The sequence below is a fragment of the Petaurus breviceps genome, unplaced genomic scaffold, assembly GCF_028583685.1.
Source record: "Petaurus breviceps papuanus isolate PSGF00001 unplaced genomic scaffold, PetGlider_PUasm1.0 350, whole genome shotgun sequence".
Classification (NCBI taxonomy): Eukaryota; Metazoa; Chordata; class Mammalia; order Diprotodontia; family Petauridae; genus Petaurus; species Petaurus breviceps.
Window position 1 is genome coordinate 397,357 of NW_027186199.1, and position 22,709 is coordinate 420,065.

General features: G+C 41.3%; 1 protein-coding gene across 2 annotated transcripts in view; it reads right to left on the reverse strand.

Annotated features, from left to right (window-relative positions):
- Window positions 1-3,020: 3,020 nt before the first annotated feature.
- SLC52A2 (solute carrier family 52 member 2) overlaps window positions 3,021-22,709 on the reverse strand; it is a 37,306-nt gene continuing 17,617 nt past the window's right edge. For both annotated transcript variants that reach the window (XM_069097011.1, XM_069097008.1), the window contains exons 5-6: window positions 4,022-4,145; window positions 3,021-3,120 (exon numbers count right to left, since the gene is read on the reverse strand). In XM_069097011.1, the coding sequence (XP_068953112.1) occupies window positions 3,029-3,120; window positions 4,022-4,145 (216 nt within the window). In that variant the 3' untranslated portion in view covers window positions 3,021-3,028. The remainder of the gene's footprint in view (window positions 3,121-4,021; window positions 4,146-22,709) is intronic.

Here is a 22,709-nt window from a genome sequence, read left to right on the forward strand (position 1 = left end):
CTTATTGACTCACTGGCCAATCAAAAAGTATCAACTGAAAAACAAGCCTCCCACCCCAGTCTCCAGGTGCACTTTAGCCTAGGGGCAAGGAAGATCTTTAAATTTGCATTTCCATTACACCTCTCCACCCATGGCTTGTAGAAAGAGAATAAGAGGATCAGTTATAGGATCTAGGGGTACAGCTCCAATTCTAGAAACCATGAAATCAGGGGGAAGATGAGGTTCCCTGTCCAATCTCAGCCCCTACCATGGCTCCCAGTATGATTTTGGTTCTCCCACTGCCTTTCCTGGTACTGTTTCTACTCATTTGAGTTCCTGTAGCAACAATGACCATGATCATCACCACCAGGACTTCCCAGAAATTGAAGGTGTAGCATCCCATAAGAGCTTGCTCTCCTAACTTGAAATTGCACTCATGGCTTGAGGTCCCCAGAGAGTAAACTACTACTTCTACTCTGAATTCTAGGGGTAACCTTGAGGGAGTGGGGTTGTACTACTATTACCTGAAAGCCCCCACCAGAATTTTCCCAATTTCTTAACTATGAATACTGAGCTGTGGGGGGCTATTGATATCCCGTCCTCTCACTTACCCATAGTAAGTCTTCGGTCGTCACCGGCCTCCTAGGAGGAATTACCAGACAGAGCACCCGAGGTTTGCAGGAGTTGTTTATTCAGGCTCAGCTACATCGCGACTGCCCTGAACTTCCGCATCAGGGCAACTTATAGGTACACATAGCCAATCATCTTCTACAGCTCTATTCATTACCTTTTAAGGTCATACATCAAGCAAGCAGGCACTAGCCCATATGCCATTACTTCCTGGCCCCCAACACTGAGCCAGTAAACTTAATTAGGCTTTAGCAAAGGTATTTACTAAAAAGTTATAGTAAGAACATTTTGTATAAAACATTCTCTCCAAAAGTTACCATAAACCCTTTTCCACAAATACCAGTTCCATGGGAAGACTGGGTTCAAACTTAAGAGTATAATAGCGATGAGGCACACACGTAGGATACAAGTAGAGCAAAAGGCAACTCAACTCCTGGTACTTTATGGCCCAGAAGTCCTCTTTTGCATCCACAGTCAGGATGATCTCCAACTACTGGGGTATAATTACCTAACAAAAACTGCTGGGAAAACTAGAAAGCAGGCTGGTAGAAATTGGGGTCATACAATATATCATAATAAGCTCCAAAGGTCTACATGATTCTAATATAAAATGCCTGATCCTAAAGTAAAGGGGCAGGAAAGTAGCTGCCAATTGTAATTATGGAAAGGCATTCTTACCAAACAAAAGTCAGAAGAAGGAGGTAAAATGGATAGTTTTGATTAAATAAAATCAGAAGCTTCTTTACAAACAAAATGAAGCAGTTAAAATTGAAGGAATAAATGTAAAGTCTTGCATTTGGGTACAAAAAATCAACTTCATACATATAAGATGGGGGAGCTATAGTTAAGACAAAAATTGTTCTGAAAAAGATCTGAGGAGTAAAGTAGATTCAAAGGTCAACATGAGTCGGCAGTGTGATGTGGCAGTCAAAAAGTTTAATGCAATTTTGGGCTGCTCTAGGGGGACATTTCTAAAAACTTTCTAAGAAAGTTTGCAGGCCCATGGAACTCTGCCCTTGTCATATATTTTGTTCATTTGGCATCACAGTTCTAGATGACCACTGTGCAATAATCCTGAGCGCTTGTGTTTGACTCATGAGTCTGAGAGGTTTTAGGATCATAGAACTACGATTGGAAGGGATCTCTAAGGCAACCTCCCATTTTATCGATGAGGAAAATGAAGCCTAGGGAGGTTAAATGAGTTGCCCCATGTCACAGATAGTAAATGGCAGAACCAGTATTTGAAATCATGGCCTCTGACTCCAAGTTCATTACTCTTTTCACTGATCCATATTCCTTCATTCCTGAGTCCATGCCAGCTGTCCCCTTCAACTTACTACACAACTTTGTAGAGAAGATGGATAACTGCCAAAAGGAAATGCCAGAAGGAGCTGCAGTGGGAGGGAGTAAGAAAGATGATATTCTGTTCGGGCTTTCCAGGCAATCCATGGGCAGTGCAGGTCAAAAGTCAAAGTGAAATATGTGTTCAGCAGTCCCACAAAGTACCATTCCTTTCCCAGGAAACTTATAATGTAGGCAATTGGGTATTGTTTTATGTTTTAATTTTTTACTTGAATGCTTATGAGTCATTTGTGGTTTTTTAATTTTTTTTTTTTTTTTGCTTTTTGGAGGGCAATTGGGGTTGTGACTTGCCCAAAGTCACACAGCTAGTGTGTCAAGTGTTTGAGGTCAGATTTGAACTCAGGTCCTCCTGACTCCAGGGCTTGTGCTCTATTCACTGCACCACCTAGCCGGCCGGAGTCATTTGTGTTTTAAGCATTTCTTTTGTAATGATAGAAATAATCATCCTATATTTGATATCTACTTTATACATTGAATATATTTTCTAGAAGAGACCCTACCAATCCTTTTTAGAGGACACACTACGTAAGTTTTATTTAAGAAAAATTTCCTCCCGGAACAATGAGCCAGAGGATGTGAAAAAAAGCTTGACTCCCCTCTCTTAGGGATCAGACCTTCTTAGGATTGAACTTGATCCACGTGAATCCAGAGTGGTACCCTTGTCAATGGGAGTGCGTCCTCCTTACCTTCATGTAACACCTGTTATGCAGTTTAGAATGTATTAGACAATACATGGAAATGAATGAACTCTCCACAGGGAGTAAGATCACAGCTTGAGCATAAAAGAGAAAGTCCCAGATTCCCCAGGGGAAATTCTCCAAAGTCTCTAACATGGTAAGCTAAGGATATACAGGGATGTAACTGAGGCACCAGCTCCTCTATTTTCTGGCTTCTTCTTAGAGTCTTCCTCTCCCTCCAGGGATATCTTCCTGAAGAGAGCCTGGAACCACGTGTTCCTCTCTTGAATATGGAAGCTTAAAGAAGGATCTCTCCTTCCCCAAGCTCTTACCAACCCTGCCCCTCATACAGGCACGAAATTCCAAGTAGTCATTCTTCATCAATGAAAAGTTTTATTGAATGGGCTTGGCCCTGGGTTACAGAAGGATTTGCAAAGACAGAAGGGAGAAGTCATTTCCAGCCAAGGAGACGCTAGAAACATAACAAAGGAAAGAATGAGCTTGGACCACAACCTAAATGTAACAGAGTAATAATTACTGATTTTTGTATAATACTTTAAACTTTGCAAAGTGCTTCTCTGACATCATCCCATTAGAAATCCATAACAACCCTTTAAGGTAGATGCTACAGGTCTCATTCTCCTTTTCTTTTTGGAGGGCAATTGGGGTTAAATGACTTGCCCAAGATCACATGGCTAGTTTTTGTGTTAAGTGTCTGAGACCAGATTTGAACTCAGGTCCTCCTGACTCCAGGGCTGGTGCTGGTGCTCTATTCACTGCACCACCTTGTCCCATCCAGCGGGACCAAGTTATTCGTGGCGCCGTGGGAAAGAAAGGAGCGAGACCAAGCGAGTTTGAGTTAAGGTCTGAAGGTCTGATGATCTGAACTTTAATGCTGGTAAACAGGACTTATATACTCTTTGAGGAAGTGGGCGGGGAGAGGAATTCTTGTAAACAACTGTTGAAACATTTTGTGGTTAGGACACCTGGTGCCGAAGCACTCTGTGGTCAGCAGATTCACGTGGCATGGTACTGGGAGGGAGTGGCTTTCTTACAGGGGAAGGGTGCCTGGCCCAAAGGTCTTCGCTCCCAACACCACCTAGCCGCTCCACATTCTTCTTTTTTAAATGAGGAAATTGAGGTCCAAAGAGGTTGTGACTTTCCTATGGCCATACAACTAGTAAATATCAATTGCTGAATTTAAACCCACATTTTTCTGTTTACTACATCAGTGGTATAAAACTCAAATAGAAATATAGACCACTTAACCATACATGGCAGCTAGATGGTGCAGTGCATACAGTACCAGGCCTAGAGTCAGGAAGACTCTAGGCCTTTTGCCCTGGGGGTAAAAGCCATGCACTCCCACTTACTTGTCCCAAAGTCCAGACTGCACTGATCTCTCACTTTGTCCTTCGCATCTATGTGTTGATAAATCTGGAAACAGCCACAGCTGCTGCTGATCTGGAGTCCCTCTGGCCGGTGGCTGGTCAGGGACTACAGAGGGCAGAAGACATATAGGACAACAGTTAGTCGAGATGGAAGTGTCAAGAGAGGGGAGACATGGACATGTTTGTAGGCAGTAGGGAAGCAGCAAGTAGACAGGGAGAGACTGAAAATAAGTGACAGAGTGGGGAATGACAGAGCCAGCAATCTGATGGCGAAGTGATGGAATGGTATCTCTTGGACAAGTAGAGGGGTTAGCTTTGGTAAGGAATAAGGCCACTTCATCATGTGAGGGAGGGGTGAAAAAGGAAAAGTGGCAGAAGGCATCTGAGTGATAGTGAGATGAGAAAGAGGGAAGATGGAGCTCACAGTAAATGGCCTTAATCTTTTCTATAAAATATGAGGCCATTTTCTCTGCTGAGAGGGTTGAAGGAGAGGGGAGTTATGAGAGGTTTGAAGAGGGATGAAAAGGTTTGGAAGAACCACTGTGGAGAGTGAGATAGCAAGTTGATAAGTCAGATAGTGTAGGATTGCCTGGCAGCAGTGAGGGCTCAGTTGAGGTTATATACCATCAATTTGTAGTGGATCCTGTCAGAAAGGTTACATGATTTTCTCTAACTTCATTCAGCAGTACCTGTGTAGGCTTGGAGGCAATGAATGGTAGGAGTGATCCAAAGCTGGATCTTGACTGGACATAACTGTCAATGTGATAAGAGGCTAGGGATTCCAGAGAGGGGGAGAGTTTGAGTTGAATTGGTTCACTCAGGAGTCAAGATGGGGAGAAAGGGATGGCAGCAATGTGCATACGTGGTATTCCATTACCTTCATATACTTCACATACATTCCATTACCTCATATACATATGAGAATTGAACCACCCATATGGATTGCTCCTCACCTTGGAACCACTTTATATACCATAACTACCAGAACTTATCCAGTCATTCCCCTGTTGATGTTTACAGACTTAGATTCTTTGGCTTCAAAAGCTTCAATGACCTTCTTTTCTTTCCTTTTTCTAAATTTCTTTCCGCCCCACCTTTCCCTAGCTGCCCTTTCCCTTTCATTTTGCCCCGAATAAAGGAAAAGAAAACCCTTGTAGTAAATAAGCATAGTTGAGCAAAACAATTTCTCATATTGTTTAGGTCCAAAAGCATTTATCATATTCTTTATTTTGAGTCCATTACTATACAAAGTAAAAGTCTTACAATATTTGCCTTTTGGGAACTCTATTGCGTCCCCAGCTCCATAGAACTGTAAAAAAAGAGCAATGAATATGAAAAATAATATCTGAACAAGGATCCTCTGCCTCTTAGAGAAAATATCTTTTATGCAGGTCTGGCTAGTTAGAGTCTAAAAGGGCATTGAACAACAAGCACCCAGGCATTCAGTCTGGGATCTTTAAAAGGTAAAAGAAAACCTAGTGAGATTGCTGAAAATAGAACCATATGTGATAGTGGAGGCCCAAAGATTGATTTCCTTTCCTCAAAGAGTTTGCATTTTACTTTGAGTAATGGGGAACATAAACAACATATGTATAGATAAGCAAATACAAATGTGCACAAAGGAATTTTGTGGGGTGAACATTAATAATGTGGAGATCAGGAAGGATGCCTTAATGAAAGAGAATGAATTCTTACTTGGGTTTGGGTAATAGAAACGTCACAGAATTTAATAGACTTTCAGACCTAAAGAGACTTTGGTAGTTCTCTAGTTCAATCCATACCTGAAAAAGAACTCCTGCCCCCCCCCCCCCCCCTACCCCCAAGTATGCCAACAAGGTATCTAGTCTTTATTTGAAGACCTCCAATGAAGTGGAGGTCTCTCTGAGGCATCCCACTCCACTTCTAGAGCTCTTGAAAATATTAGGAAATTTTCCCCAGCATCAAGCTTCAATTTGCATTTCTGCAACTTCCAACTCTTTGTTCCTACTCATGGGCTCTGAAGTCAAACAAAATAAGTTGACTTCTTTCCCATGATAGCCCGTCAAGCTAGATTAGGACTTCAAGCAGTAAGGGGCTAAAATGCTCCATCTGAAGTCAAAAGTCCATTCAGAGGCTGGAAGTGTTCATGTGCCAAGATCCAGGTAGGCATCATCTACCTGTGTGTGCTTAAGGATTGACTTGAGTTTTGACTGGTATCTTGAGTAGATTACCATCTGGTGGCTAACTCAATTATTGCATCCTGGTAATTCAGTCCCTTTAGCTGGATTTTTACCTCTGGGATTACTAATAAGAGTGGATATTTTGAGGAAAGTATTATATGGATATTTACTATCACATGTGTTTGTGTGGGTTACTGTCACATGTATATTGTCCTGTGTGTTTGTCTCTCTGTGTCTCTGTCTCTCTCTGTCTCAGTCTATCTTTTTGTCTCTTTTTCTCTCTACCACACTGTCCAGCCCCAGACCAAGTTAGGAAGACCTGAACTCAAATTTAGCCCCAGGCAGATAACTAGCTATGTGACTCTGTCTACTTCAGTTTCCTCATCTATAAAATGCCAATAATAATTGTACATACCTCCCAGGTTTGTTGTGAAGATAAAATGAGATAATGTTTGTAAAGTTCTTTGCACAGTGCCTGGCATAGTAGGCACTTTAGAAATGGCAGCTATTATTATTAATTGCTTAATTATTATTAAATTAATAACTGATAATTGAATGTTATTAATTAATTATTGTTATTGGGGTAGCTAGTTGGTAAAATTGATGGAATGCCAGTCCTGGAGTCAGGAAAACTTATTTTTGTGAGTTCAATACTTACTAGCTTAGATACTTATTAGCTGTGTGACCTTGGGAAAGTCACGTAAGCCTGTATGCCTATAAGATGATCTAGAGAAGGAAATGAGAAACCGCTCCATTATCTTTGCCAACACAACTGAACAACAACAAACAAATTATTATCATTATTAAATTATTAATTAATTAATGATTGTCTCTTTCTCAGTTTCTCTCTGTCTCTCGCTCTCTCTGTGTCTCTCTGCATCAAGGATAGCCAGATATAGAGAGGCAGTCACCCAAAAAAGGCAACATCTTCAAGGATCAGAAGCTCTCATGAAGAGAAGTACTTGTTATGGACTTGAGAAAAAAACAATTCTCGGAACTCAGATGAGCAACTCATTAGACTGAAGGTCAAATGGTAATAACTTTACTAGCAGAGTTCAGTCAAAAAGGCAGAACGGTCTTCTGCTATAAATGAGAACTAGGTTGCCATTCATGTACTGAATGTATTCAAGAAGAAAATCAGGTTTTTGTTTATCAGAACCTGAATAGAATAAAACCAGTTTCATAAAATAAGACCTGGACCAGGGACAGAGGTCATCTCAGACTTCAAGAAGGTACTAGCCTCATTCCCCTATGTGTGACTTCATTTCACCTAGATTCATAGGACCTTATGAAGAAATGGCTGGGTAGATGAAACATGTGGAGTGCGACTCTATGCTGGACACTGGATCCCATTGTATTCCATTCATACAACATATATAAAATCACTCAAGTCAAACCTCAAACACTTAACTAGCTGTGTGACCCTGGGTAAGTCATTTAACCTCTGTTTGCCTCAGTTTAAAGATCTAGATAATAATAGGAAATACAGACCTCAAAACAGACTAGAGAACTCAACCAATAAATTATATGGGAACCATACCACTATAACAGACCAATATGTTCCCCATAGTTGCCCAAATATAATATTTATCCATAAAAATTTAAGAACAATGTTTTAAATACATAGATGCTGCCATCCTAAATAGTCACAATCTCTAAGCTACATAAAAAACAAAAAGTTTCCAAAATAAAGCTAGCAGAGGCTATCAAAATAATGTAGAAACAGTGTAAATACACATCATCCCTCTTGTCTTGTCTGCCATTGGAGTAGCACCAAAGATGCTTTTATTAAGTGTAGAGAGGATGAACCTATGTCATAACTCTATTGTTTAACTACAAGGACTAGTGACATTGTCCTATCATGCAAAAGTTCATAGAACATTAAAAGTAAAAGAACAATGGCAAGATAACAACTCATCAGAAAATATGCTTCATATGATATAATTCATATTCATATAGCATATGACCATTGTATTCCAGTCATTTTCTGAGACAGTCAATAAATAACTTTATATCCCACTGAATAGGGCTTGGAATCTGAACTAAGTGATGAGGACTATCCATATTTGAGCTGTATCAAAGTAAGTCTGAAGTTTTCTAAAGAGCTATTGATGATGACAAGGTTGATACCTTGGCTCTTTTGTTGGCAGATTTGGAAAATGTCTCTGGAGTTTTGATACTAACTGGGACCAATTCTTGCCTATTTAATGTATCAGCAGAATACTTCAAGTGTTAAATTGGGAATCAATTCCAGAAGACTTTGGCCATCTGTGTACCCTATGCAGAAGCTTACAGGGGGATAAAGGGAAGAAAGGGTAGCAGATGACATCTCATGGTCACTGGTTCCTCTAACTCAGAAATGGAACCAGAGGAATTAGACTTGGATGAGTCTCCTGTGCCTAAAGAGTGCAAGAATTCATTGAGGCAGAAGCCCAGCAGGACAGGCATGAGGGATATAGGATACATCGAAGGAGCAGCTCATAGACTCTATCTCATTGTCTCCTGACCTTTTTGAGAATGAATTCAGAAAATTTCTCTGTGAAGGAAGTTCTCAGAAACTGTCTGAAAGAACTTTTGGTCAATGGTAGCATCATAGAGTACAGCAGTGCATATGGATTGATTGCCCATAGTGGTGATTGATTGATTGTTGTCCTTTGTTCTCAGAGAGGACCAAAATGACATCACTAAGCTAGAGTCAAGCTTCAATGTGTACAACTGTGACTGATCAGACCAACACAAGTTCAGAATGCTCTACCACAGGTCAGGCACAAATAGTCTGTGTGAACATTTGAGGTAGATACTCTAAATTTATGCATACTGACTTTCCTTTGAGCAGTTTCAATTCTGCTCTGCTCATAGATCACAGCGCCTTCTTAGATGTGGGCATGCCATGCTGAGCAGTCCTGTGCCAGTGTCTCCTATGTCACACAATCAATTCCAAAGTTCTTAAGAGAGATCTGGAGAGTGTCCTTGTATTGTTTCTTCTGACCACCATGTGAACACTTGTCCTGTGTGGGTTCTCCATAAAACAAGTCTTTTTGGCAAGCATACATTTTGCATTTGAACAACATGGCCAGCCCATTGGAGTTGTGCTCTCTGAAGCAGAGTTTGAATGCTTGGCAGTTTCGTTTGAGGAAGGACCTCAGTGTCTGGCACCTTATCTTGACAGGTGATCTTCAGAATCTTCCTAAGACAATACAAATGGAAGTGATTCCATTTCTTGGCATGGTGCTGGTATCCTGTCCAGGTTTCACAGGCATACAATAATGAGGTCAGCACAACACAACAGCTCTATAGACCTTCACTTTGGTCATCAGTCTAATACCTCTTCTCTCCCATACTTTCCTTCAGAGCCTCCCAAACACTGAGCTAGCTCTGGCAATGTGTGTGTCAACCTCATTATCAATGTGCACATTCCTGGAAAGTATACTACCAAGGTAAGTGAACTTATCCACAGCATTCAAAACGTCTCCATTTGCTGTAATTGATAGTTCCATGTATGGATGTGTGGTGGTGGTTGATGGAGTACCTGTGTTTTCTTGGTGTTAATTGTTAGGCCAAAACTAGCACAAGCAGCAGAGAATTGATTCATACTTTGTTGCATCTCAGCTTCAGAGGCTGCATTGAGTGCACAATCATCTGCAAACAGAAAATCATGCACCAACACTCCCTCCACTTTGGTCTTGGCTTGTAGCCTTTTCAAATTGAAGAATTTACCATAAGTGTGGTAGCTGACCTTGATGCCGTGTTTATCCTCACTGAAAGCATTTGACAACATGACTGAAAACATCATGCTAAAAACCATGGGAACAAGCACACAGCCTTGTTTCACTCCATTGGTGACTGGGAAGGCATGAGAGCATTGTTCATTATCTAGAACCTGGGCAAGCATGAAATTGACGTACAATGCTGATGAACTTCTCCAGGCAACCAAATTTTGACATAATTTTCCATAAGCCTTCATGACTAACAGTATCAAAGGCCTTGGTCAGATCTACAAACATTGTGTCACAGACCTCTGTTCTTGACATTTCCTCTGGAGTTGTCAAGCAGCAAACAGCATATCAATTGTTCCTCGGCCCTTTCTGAAGTCACACTGGCTCTCAGGTAGGTGACCATCTTCCAGGTGAAGGATCAACTTATTAATGAGGATTCTGGCAAGAATCTTGTCAGCAATAACAGAGAGACAGACCCCCCCCCCCCCGTGATTGTTAGAGGACAATCTATATTTCCTTTGCCTTTATAGAGATGGACAATAGAGGCATCTTTGAACTCCTGGGGGATAACCTCCCCTTGCCATATAACCTGGAAAATTTCAATCAGCTTTTATATTAGTAGTGGACCCCCTACCTTGTAAGTCTTAGCTGGAATAGAATCGGCACCAAGTGCTTTGCCACACGAAAAGAGCCTGATGACATTCAAAAACCTCTTCTTCAGTTAGGAGGGAATTGACTTCAACCTGAGGTAAATAGTCAGTGACCTCAGCATTGATTGATGATGGTCTGCTGAGAACACTATGGAAGTGATCAGCCCATCTCTCTAGGATCATTTCCTTATCACTAATCAATGTGGCTCCAACAGCACTGAGTAGTTGAGATGCACCATAGGTCTTTGGCCCATAAATAGCTTTCAGGGCATCATAAAAGTGCTTTGGATTGTTACATCAGCATAAAACTGAATTTCAGTCACCTTCTTGCTGAGCCAAGAATCCCTCCTCTCTAAGCTTTGCTTGTACTTTCCTTTTCTTTTCTTTTTTTGGAGGGAGGGAAGGTAGGGCAATTGGGATTAGGCACCAGGGTTGGTGCTCTATTCACTATGCCACTAGCCGCCCCTGTACTTTACTTTTTATGGCATGAAATGCTGCCTTCTTAGAGATGGATGAACCATCCTGCTTGGTAAACCCTATGGAGTTCTTGTTTTTCATTTAGTAGCTTCTGAATTTCTCCATCATTTTCATCAAACCAGTCTTGGTGTTTGCAAGTCTTCTGGCCCAGATAAGCAAATGCAGTGCTGTGCACCAAATCTCTGACAGCTGCCCACTCCTTTTCTGCTCCACTGTTGCCAACTGTGTGTTGGCTCAACTTTCCCTGAATGTTAGCAACAAATTGTTCCTGCTTAGAGAAGAGCTCTAATTTGTTGACATTAATTGTTCTGGTAGCCATTTTGCATTGGGGATACCATTTTTGTTGGTACAGAAAAAGACATGAAGAACTGAACATATGTAAACTTCCAGATCAAGTTCCCTTTAGTTCACTCTCACAAGAGAACTAAGGCTGACCAGTGCTACAAAATCCAGATGCACTGGATTATCTTCTAGGCGACCAATGATTTTAAGTGCTAGATCTATGAAGTGGATATAATCAGATCCTCATGATCGAGAAAGACAAAGAGAAGACAGCTTTCATCTACCTATTCCACTGACTTATAATCTGACCAGCACCAAAATGTATATTGCCAGCTAGAGATAAATAACTATGGAAGAAGTAAAGGCTAAGTATGGCATCCAGTGAGCTGGCTGTAGTCAGATGAAAATGTGATTAAAAGTTTAAAAACTTCCACTCAAGAGTATACTATCAGCAGATGTGAACATTTTGTCATTGAACCAATCCTCTTTGCCATCTTTGTTTTTGAATGATAGGTGTAGAGTGGTAAAGGTCAATGAAGGCCCAAATCTTGGAGCATCCCAGATTTGCCCTTCTTGTTGGGTTATACAAGAGCATGGATATTCTTTGCTTGCTGCTAGTCCAACATGTGAAACTTTCAAATCTGTTTTGGCCATGATGATTAAGAGTTAATACTATGTAATGTTAAAGAACTTTCTAATTGGCTTCCAGATGGATTTATGGGTCAGGAGAGGCTGAGCTAGATCTGAATACACATACAAGAGGTTAGAACAGATCATCTCTTGCTTTCTTCCATTGCAGCTTTTGAGTGAGGAGGATTGTTTTGAGCTGCTTGGTGGGGAGGAGCTGGTCATATCTCCCTTTCCCCCCCAGTCTAGCCAATGATGTTTCTATTTCTTTTGTGCTTCGTCTTTCCTGATTTTTGGTGAGTATGCCCCAGATAAGAGCGTACAGGTTATTGGTAAGTTTGGGAGATCCATCTAAGATCTCACTGCCAACCAGACAGTGAGAGAGTCCACCAGCCCAGTAGTGGTCAACTACAAAAGAAGCCGCTAAAAATGAACATGGAAAGATAATTACTGGAGGATACTGGCAGATTTATTCAGGGATTGTGGTCCCTCCCACTGCAGAGAAGTAACAGCTTTGGATTCTAGAAAAGCACCAATCCTTGGAGCCCAGCAAAGAACTGCATCCAAGGGGAAACCATGAGGCTTACATGAAGGGAGAAAAGGACTTCTAAGACCAGTGTGTAGAATGAAATGTGGTTTCTCAAGTGGACTATTTGCTAAAGTACTAGAAGCCTTTAGGCCTCAGTTTCTAGCTACCAGAAGTCAGATGACCTTGGGGAAAATGAAACTCTGGAAATCCCTTTGTCACCCTACCTGCTAAATAAGGGAATACTAACAGAACAACCAATCAATTTAAAAGATTACATGAGGAAGGGGAGAGTTGCGGTTTTCGCTTGGTTTTTGGCTTTATAACCCAGCTTTGGCTTCTGTAAGGTGGCCTCCTCTCTGGACTTCCCAGTGATGGGACCGCCCACTTCTCGCTAGATTCAATAAAACTTCCTGCTTTCACCTTGAGACGTCTCCAAGTAGTCAATTTGGGGTAGGGTCTCCGTACCCCACACAGTTTTGGGGGCCTCGCCCAGGATCATGTGACTCAGTAGAGAAATGACCACTCACTAGCTTGGAGGCAGGCGCCCATGGAGCCCCTTGCTCCAAAGGTCTCCAGAGTAAGCGGGGCATCTCCCTTCCTCCTACCTTTAGGACTGGAAAAGGCCAACTGGATGGAAGAAATTCATGAAACCCTTAATGCATCAGGTTCCTCTTCTTCCTCATGGTGGTCCTGGCTTTTCCCTATACTGGCCCCTTTCTTGGTCCCACTCCTAATCATAGTCTTTATACTTCTTTTTGGTCTTTGTCTGCTTAACCTTCTTGCTAAGCTTGTCTCTTCTAGGCTGAGTGCATTCCATTTGCAGATGATTGTGCAGGCTGAGTACCAACCGTTGCCCGAAGTCGCTACCCATCACCCCTTGGACCTGGCATCCGCCAAATTCTGGACCTTGGCCACAGACCCCACCCCTTGAAAGATGATACCCTGAGAGGCAGGGACAGCTCTACGCCCCTCCCCAGCGGGAAGTAGCTTGGGAAGCTGAGATCATCGTCCTGTACCCCCAAATGAATTCGTGTGTCATCTGTTTAAGGGGGGAATGATGGGGTATCTGGGGTCTAGGTCAATTTGTGAAACCAACTTGTCTTTTCCCAACCTTGGGCTCTGCCCCTTCCCCCATCCGAACTAGGCCTAGGCAACACTTTGTGACCCCTTTGTTCTTACTTGATCTCTTCATTTCTCCTCCAGCCTGGCCCACACCCTCCTTTGTCCTTGCCTTTTGTCTTCTTCTGACTGGCCCAAATCTTATCTAAACTATCTATGCACTGAGGCCCCTCCCTTCACCCTTTAAAGGTAAAAGCATGTACCCCTCTCACTCGAAGGTCCCTTAAGGACTCTTGCCTGCTGTAAAGGTGTAATAATAAGCTTTCTCAACTCTAACTCCAAGCAAGGCTGAGCTGAATTCTTTCTAGACGTCCTTGCAGGTTTCCTGGTCTTGGATGAGATCAGGGTTCCTGCTGAACCTATTGGGATTCCGTCCATCATCACTACTGGTTAACTAATATTGGGGGACATACCACATAGGGACTCAAGAGTTAACATATTAGTAGCTATGACCCCTCAGAGTTACCCTTAGAACCCTAGAAAAAACAGTAGTCATTCCCCTCTGGGAACCTAATCTGCCAAAGCAGCATGAGTTAGGCAAGCGTCTCCCAAAGGGGTGGTTCACTAGCAACAGAAGCAGATTTTGGTGAAGGATTTTGGAGAAGATATAAAGACTCACCTATTGCCAAAAGGGAACTTAGTCGTGCTCCCTGGGGAGCAGGAGGATGGAAATAGCAGCAGTCAGTTAAGTGAATTCTGAAGAGAAGAGACTGCACATCAGTTGTAGAGAGACTGACTTTCTGAGTTAGATAATATCTCAGAAGGTGGTGATTTGTATGAAGGCATTGTATTATACGTCACCAGATCTATCTCTGGATTTGGTGGCCCTCAATCTAGATAGAGAAGTGGGGAGGGATGAACTTAGAGGCATCTCCTTTCCTGGGCAGCTAGGGAATGCAGTAGAGAGAGCATAGAATGAGTAGTCAGAAGACCTGAGTCTGAGATCTGCCTCAGAAACTCATTATATGTAAGACCCTGAGCAAGTCACTCAGCCTACCTCTACCTGAGATTCCTGTCTGCACAATGGGGATAAAAGCAAGACAAATTAGAGGGTTGTCCTGAAGTTCAAATGAGTTAACACATGTAAAGTGCTTTGCAAACCTTAAACTATGATATAAATGCCAGCTGTTGTTGTTGTTGTTAACTACCTCAGCTGCAGAGACTTCTAGGATATAGACACAATCCATATGTTTGAACATACCAAAAGCCAGGCTGGGACATCTACCAGCTCTGTATCAAAATTCAGAGCTATATAGGCCTATATACTGCATTTGGAAATATCTACCTGTTTTCCTCCTTCTTGAGACTTTGACTCCCCAACACGGGAAAGCATTTCCCTAAGAAAAGCATTCAGACTCACCTGATTACAGGTGCTACAGTCTAGGAACAAGGAAGATTGAGGAGCTGAGAGTGATAGCTTATGTATGGTAGGTCACCAGCCCCCAGTCAATCAACAATAAACATTTATTAAGAATTTACTATATGCCAGGTATTGTGCTGGGAATACAAAAGGAGGCAAAAGGGAGTCCCTGCCCTCAAGGAGCTTACAGTTTAATGCGGGAGACAATATTCAAATAAATATATGCAAAGTAAAGAATATACTTTGTAAAAGTAAAGGAAATAATTAACTGAGGGAAGACACTGGAATTTTGAGGGGTTGAGGAAAACTTCCTATAGAAGGTAGGCTTTTAGCTGGGACTTAAAGGAAGCCTGGGAGGTCAGTAGTCAAAGTGCAGAAGGAAGATCTTTCTAATCATAGGAGACACAGAGAAAATGCCTCAGGGCCAAGAGATAGCCTTGTTCACCAGACAGCCAGGAGGCCAGAGTTACTGGATGGAAGAGTACAGGTTGGGGAGTAAGTTGTAAGAAGACTGGAAGAGTAGGATTGAGTAGGAAGGTGACATGATCTGACTTGCTTTAGGAAAGTCACTTTGGTGCTGAATGGCAGATAGAGTGTAGTGGGGAGAGACTTGAGACAGGCTGACCCTGGCAGTGTCAGAGGAGAGAAAGGATTGTGTTCAAGAGATGTTGCAAAGGTGAAATCAGTCTCCGGGTTGTGTGGTGTTTGTGTGTGTGAGTGTATGTGTAGGCAGGGGGAGGTTGTGGATAATTGCTTCCCAAAGCAAACCTTGACCAAGGTGACATTGAAAACTGAATCAAAGTTCACCTCATCATCTGATTGCTTGCCATCTCAGGGAGGGGGGAGAGGTGGGAAGGAGGGAGTAAGGGAAGGATAGAATTTGAAACTCAAAACTTAAAAAAAAATTTAATTGTTTTAATATGTAATTGGGGGGAACATTATACAGAAGTACGCAGACACAAACGCACACACAGTTCACCTCCTTAGATGTGGCAGTCGGCCAACCTTTTGGGCGTTTCAGTATTGTATTTTATTATCTTTCTATTTTATGCTGTAAATGTATTCTAAGCCATAATATGAATGTATTTTCCTTTTGGGTCATGCATAGATGGGATGAAGATAAGATTCTTAACAGTAAATGAGACAGGTGCTAGATTTGGAGATTTTCCTAAAGTTCAGGGTGGGGGCACAAGAGCCAATTTGAGATAAATTTATGACATATCACATGTACGCTGTTTTAGATTTCAGACCCAGGAGGACTCTAGGGCAAAGTGAGGGGAAAGCACTTCTATATTTAGGAAAATTTCCTGAACTATCTACAGCAACAGCCCTAACACCCTACTAATGGAGGACAACTAACCAATCCTTTATTCTATTCAAGGGCCTCTCTGAGGCCTGCTGCTTTATACACCTTTTCATCTTTCCCTGTTCAGAAGATAAGTCAGAGCACAGCAAAGCAGACCCATGTTCTAGATGGTGGAAACCTATTCATATGTAGTCTCCCCTGCCCAGGAATTGGTAATGGTGGCCTTGGAACAAAACTGCGTGGTAGTCATACAACTTTCTAAGAATAGGCCAGAGAATAGAATTCCTGAAAGTAGATTTTCATTGCCCAAGAGATGGTGGGAGCTGGAGCAATGATACAATTCTTGGAGAAGAAACACATGGCAGAAACAGACATGTGACCTGAGAAGGTAGTTCATGGTTGTTACTCCTGAATCCCAACCTCCCATGGAGGGGAGTAGAATTTTGATTTCCTAATGGGAACCAGTGAAACTGATTTGACTGTCATAGTCCCAGAACCCAGAATGCATACATGGTACTGGTTCAGCTGACTCAGAGACGGGTCATTGCCTCTTCCCCACCCACTTGCTTGTTGGAGCATAGTTAAAGTTAAGTTTCCTGGGTCTCTGCCCCTTATTCTTTGGTAGGTACCTCAGAAAATACCCTGATTTCAGAAGTCTGAACTCCCCCACTGCGTTCTACCACAAAGATGGGCCAGTATTCCACTATTACTTATTTCCCAACATATGCTCTTTGAACCACTGACTAGCTGCCCCATGAACAAGGTACTCTATCTCTTGGCTCTGGGCATTTTCTCTGACTGTACCTCATGCTTACAAAGAGCTCCCTCCTGCACTTGGACTACTGACCTTCCTGGCTTCCTTTAGGCCTCAACCCAAATCCCACCTTCTATAGGAAGCCTTCCCAAACCCCTCATAATTCCAGTGCCTTCATTCTGTTAATTATTTCCCATTTATCCTGTAATAATATTCATTAATGTTATTAATACCAATAATAATACTTGGTATGCTAGTACCAAGTCAGCTGTTTGTCTAAAATTCTATGTAAGTTTGAGCCCTGAGTGACTTGGGACTAAGATCAGAGTGTTTAAATGGTGTCATGTTTGAACCACTAGCCTGGCTGTGCAGCCAGGGATAGTGGGGGGGGGGGAGAGGAGGGGTGGTGATGTTCCCTATGCTCTTCCCCCTTGGCATCTATCCCCCTTCCAGGGCTACAATTCCTGTGTGGCAATGTCACTTTGTTGGGGAATAGTTCTCTCTCCTTTTGCCTTGCACCTAGCCAGTATGATCTTAAAATCTAGTTTTTTTAAGCAAAGAAAGGAGGGGTTTTTTTTGGGGGGGGGGCAGCCAGGGAAGAGGCAATACCAGCCTTTGCAATGGCTTTGTGAATAACCCCAAGTTTAAGAGTCTTGGTATCTAGCCTTTTAGCCAGAGAAGGGTGATTTTGAGACTATGAATCCAGAATCTAGCTTTCTAGCCAGAGAAAGGAGATTTTGCAGGTAGTGGTAGACTTAGGGGTTTTCTCCAGAATAACATAGTTTGGGGATTGTTGAACCTTCTAGAAAAAGAAGCTGTGTGAACTGAGAGGTGTGCCTCTTGGAGAAAGAAGAGAATCACTCCTGTGGTTCCTGAAGTTGAAGGACTGAAGTCACAACATGTAGTGAGGGTAGAAAAAAGTTGGGACTTTGCCATTCCTTTTCTATTTGAGTGAAGGATTTGGACAGCACAGGTCTTATAGGAAAGTGGCTGGTTACCTGGTGAGCAAATCCCTTTGCTTTCTAGAGGGAATTCAAACTATAAGGCATGCTACAAATTTAGGGAAAACTAGATAGGCCCTAATAACAGATGTTAACAACTTATCACACTGGCATTCCCAAATTTATTTCCTTCTTAAGGAAACTACTATGAGTCTTTTCTTCTTGTTGTTGCTGTTTTTTCATTATTGATCTATGGGATCCTGTGAGTCTTTTGGGTTTCATGTGCATTTCCTGTACCCATGTAGAGGCTTTTATGAGATCCCTTCTTATCTGAATTTTCTGTGGGGTAAAATAAACACTGTAATTTGCCCCTATTCCTTTGTTACTTCGAGTATTTGTATAGAGCTGGGGACCCTACTATTTACATTTGGAGAAACCTAGATGTAGGCTATGCTTGGAAATCTTCACAGAGCAAACACCAAGTGTGAACATAGTAATAATTACTAACATTTATATAGCATTTACTGTGTGTGAGGTGCTGTGCTAAGTGCTTTACAATTATTATCTTGGCATAACAAGTAATTTGGCATAAAAAGCCAAAGAGAAAAGCTGACCCTTTTGGAAAACCTCTGGGACTGGGCCTTTCTTATTGGTCTGTGTGATTTGAAGTTTGGGGAGAGCCCTGTACAATAGGCTACAGGTGGGAGAATGGTCTCCTGTTATGCAGAAAATGTTTGATTGTTGCTTTTCTTACTTTTTATTTATTGTTTTATGTATATTTACATATTACTTCCTTTTTTTGGTTCTGCTTCATTTTAATTATTGATATGTTTATGAATCCTTTTTGTTTTTACATCACATTCATTTCCATATATATTCTTCCCTCACCCAGACAGTCATCTTTTGTAATAAAGATTTATAAAGAAAGAAAAGGAAAGAAAGAGGAAAAAATAGTTTCACAAAACTAATCACTGCATCAACTGTTGTAACAGGATATTGAAGATCAATGCTCCCTGGTAGGTAGGAATTTACCCACTGCTCTTCTATTTGAGCCCCACAGGCATTGTTGGGACCCTGAAGCTCATAACCTGGACCCTTCAATGAGAAGAGGGCATGGAGCAAGACGTGAGCCCATGAGATAGACAAGGAGCAAAATGGAGGATGGAGAGGAAGAGAGAGAGGGCCAGGGGAAGCTGGAGTGGTCTTGGTGGCTTTGCTACCATGACTACAAGAGACATGGAAGGTGAGCAGCAGTTGAGATGCCGTTAGAAGGACTGTGATGAGGCAATAGGGATGGACACAGAATTGATAATCATTTAAATATCATATTTTGGCCAAAGTATGAATTAATCCAACTGATTTGGTTGATTTTAAAATGCCTTTCCCTGTGTCAGCTTCTTCAAAGACCAGAGGTGAGATTTCCCTTATCTTGGGACTTACTCCACATGACAGCAAAACAGATATCCTGAGACCATAAAATGTAAACAGACCCTGCTCTGGTCATTGACAATTTGCATTTTACAACCAAGGAACTCTGTTTCACATATAGTTGGTAACAAATGGAAATCATAAAGTTTGTGGCGTGATCATCCTGACTTGGGATGATTCTGAAATGTATAAAAAGTCTTAAGATTCCTCTGTTCACCAGTGAGGACTTTTGTCCTGCACTCCTAGCACAAGTACTGCTAACCTTAAGGGAACAATAATTAAGGAATAAGGAATAAATAATGTAATTTTTATATTATTATTTGTTTGTCTCCTTTAACCAAACTTTTTCAAAAGGTCGACAGAATAAACAACAAACTGCTGAATAATTGTTTATGTTGCTGAGACCAGAAATGGTGATGTTTCCCTTTACTTTACTCTCCTATTCTTGTCTTCTCAGGAGATGGGTTTGTTTTCCTAATCTGAAAGAGTTTGTTTTGCTTTCTGATTCTCTATTGTTTTAGAAGCTTGTTTCTCTAAGATATAGTTAACCATTGTATTACTGATATTTATTTCTACTCAAATGCAGCTGAGAAAGAGGAAATGGGGAGTGCAGTACTAAGTAAGGAAAGAGAGAATGTTAGAGAGAAGAAAGGAGAGTAAGATTGAGGGGGAGGAGAAAGGAGAGAGTGAGAGAAGAAAAGAGAGAGAAGAGAAGAGAGGAGGGGAGAGAGATTTGAGAGAGCAAATGCAAGAAAAGGAGAGGGAGAAAAGAAAGAAGAGAATGAGAGGGGGAGAGTGAGAGATGGGGAGAGGGAGAGAAGGAGGGGGAAGGGAGAGAGAGAGAGAGAAAAGGAAGTGTAACTGATGGAACCTTTCCTGGTGTGGCCTTGGAGTTGAAGAATTATTGGTTCCTACATCTATAACTTCTCAGAGCAATGAAAAAAAATATGGTTCTGAACTGTTGTTGTTCAGTCATGACCCCATCTGGGGTTTCCTGGCAAAAATACTGGAGTAGTTTGCCATTCCCTTCTCCAGCTCATTTTCCAGATGAGGAAACTGAGTCAAACAGGGTTAAGTGACTTGCCCTGGGTCACACAGCTGACTAGATTTGAACTCAGGTTCTCCTGACTCCAGGCCTAGCACTGTATCCACTGTGCCACCTAAACTTGGCAAACAAGATAAACAACTTTGTGGGCCTGGAACACACTAGTGAGTTGCTAATGTGAGGTGACTCCAGGAATTTTCCAATAGTGAATAGGAAATTATGCCCGAGGGATGGAACTGGGAAAGGGTAGTGAAACCCTCTTGGAAGGGGCGGGGCAGAAAAAGAGTAATTAGCCCTCTCCTCACTGGCACAATAGCACCTACACCATGTAAACATTAGACTGTGCCTGAGGACATATATAGTTCCTACATCCATAGTGCCCCACTTCTGCAATGAAAAAAGGGAAGATAAAATTTATAAAGCCCTTGACACACTGTCTGGCACATATTAGGAGCTTGATACCTGTTTGTTCCCTTTCTTTCCTTTCCCTCAGGGACTAGGCTTGGTCTTTATAAGTAACATGGTTTTTAGATTTTCTTTTTGTCCATTTACATTGCTGTAATCATGGTGTATATTCTTCTCTTGATTCTTCCTACTTTTCTCTGAATCAAATCATATAAATCTTCTTGCGGTTGTTTGGATTCTCCATATTTGTCACTTCTTATGGTGTGGTATTATTTCATTATATTTATCAATCAATTGTCATTTGATAAGTATTTATCAGGCATCTATGATGTGCTGGAATAGTGCTAGGTACTGGGAATATGATGACAAAGATAAAAACAGAACTTGTCCTCAAAGAGAGAACCTTCTATTAGGGGATGTATAAAGGTACATATAAAATACATAGAAAACAAACCCAAGGTAACCTTGGGTGGAAAGGCACTAGTAGGTGAGGGGACCTCTTGTAGAAGGTGGGAATTGACCCAAGTCTTGAAGGAAGCTGAGGACTTCAGGAGTGTTGAGGAAGGAAATTAGATAAGAAATAGAGATAGGAGATAGAGCATTGTGTGTGAAGAACAGCAGCAAATAGGCTAATATGGTTGAAACATACAGAAGGATGTGGAGAGATAGAAAGGGCCAGAACTTTATTTTTATACTTTTGTTCTTTTTTTTCTTTCTTTTTTAAAAATTAAATTATTTATTTTTAGTTTTCAACATTCACTTCCTCAAGTTTTAAATTGTCTCCCTATTCTTCCCCCTATCTCTTCCCAAGACGGCATTCTTATTATTTTTTCTATTTTAAACTTAAAAACAAAATGAGAGGGGGCGGCTAGGGGGCGCAGTGAGTAGGGCGCAGTGAGTAAAGCGCAGGCCCCAGAGTCAGGAGGATCTGAGTTTGGTTCAGGCCTCAGACACTTAGCACACACACAAAAAAACACTAGCCATGTAACCTTGGGCAAGTTACTTAATCCCAATTGCCCTCCAAAAGGCAAAAAAAAACCATGAGAAAAGGAAATAAAAACTGTTGTCATGTACACAGCACCAGAAAATAAGGGTAACTTACCTAAGAAAGGATTCAATACATAAAAAAATTTCTATTTCAAGAAAACCTATATAATAAATACTACCCATTGTTTTCAAAGCTGCCCAACTTTGCTAGCTTATTTTGTTTTCTTTTGTTCTCTGCTGTGCAGTTTTTACTTTATTTTTCCCCCTCCTTCCCCTTCCCCCACTCTAAAGGAGGCTACAATTAATTGTAGAGATATATGTGCATGCACACACACACATAGATGTCTATAAACAGAGACATACACACACATATATATATACTCATAGACATATACATAAGACTGTACTAGGCTTATTTCCACCTGTCATCTGTTTCTGTGAAGGTGGATAGCATCTTCCTTCATAGGTCCAAGTGTTTCTATGTTTTTCTAAATCGACTAGCTAATCATTTCCTATAATACAGCAATATTCCAATACAATCACATTCTATCTGAGAAATTGCCTATGAAAGTTTTCCCCCAATTTTCTGCATTCCTTCTATTCTTGGCTATATAGGTTTTATTTATACAAGAAAATTTTAATTTAAAATGATTGAAATTATCCTTTTAACACTTCAACATTGTTCCCCCTTATAATATAGTTTAAGGTCTGATACTGCTGAAGCTACTTCCTTTTCATATTTTTTCCCCCTGGTTTCTTTGAAATTCCCTACTTTTTGCTCTTCCAAATGAACTTTGTTATTATTTTTTCTAACTCAATAAAATAAATTTTTTAGCAATTTAATTGGGATGGCATTGAATAAATAGGTTAGTTAGGTAATATTGT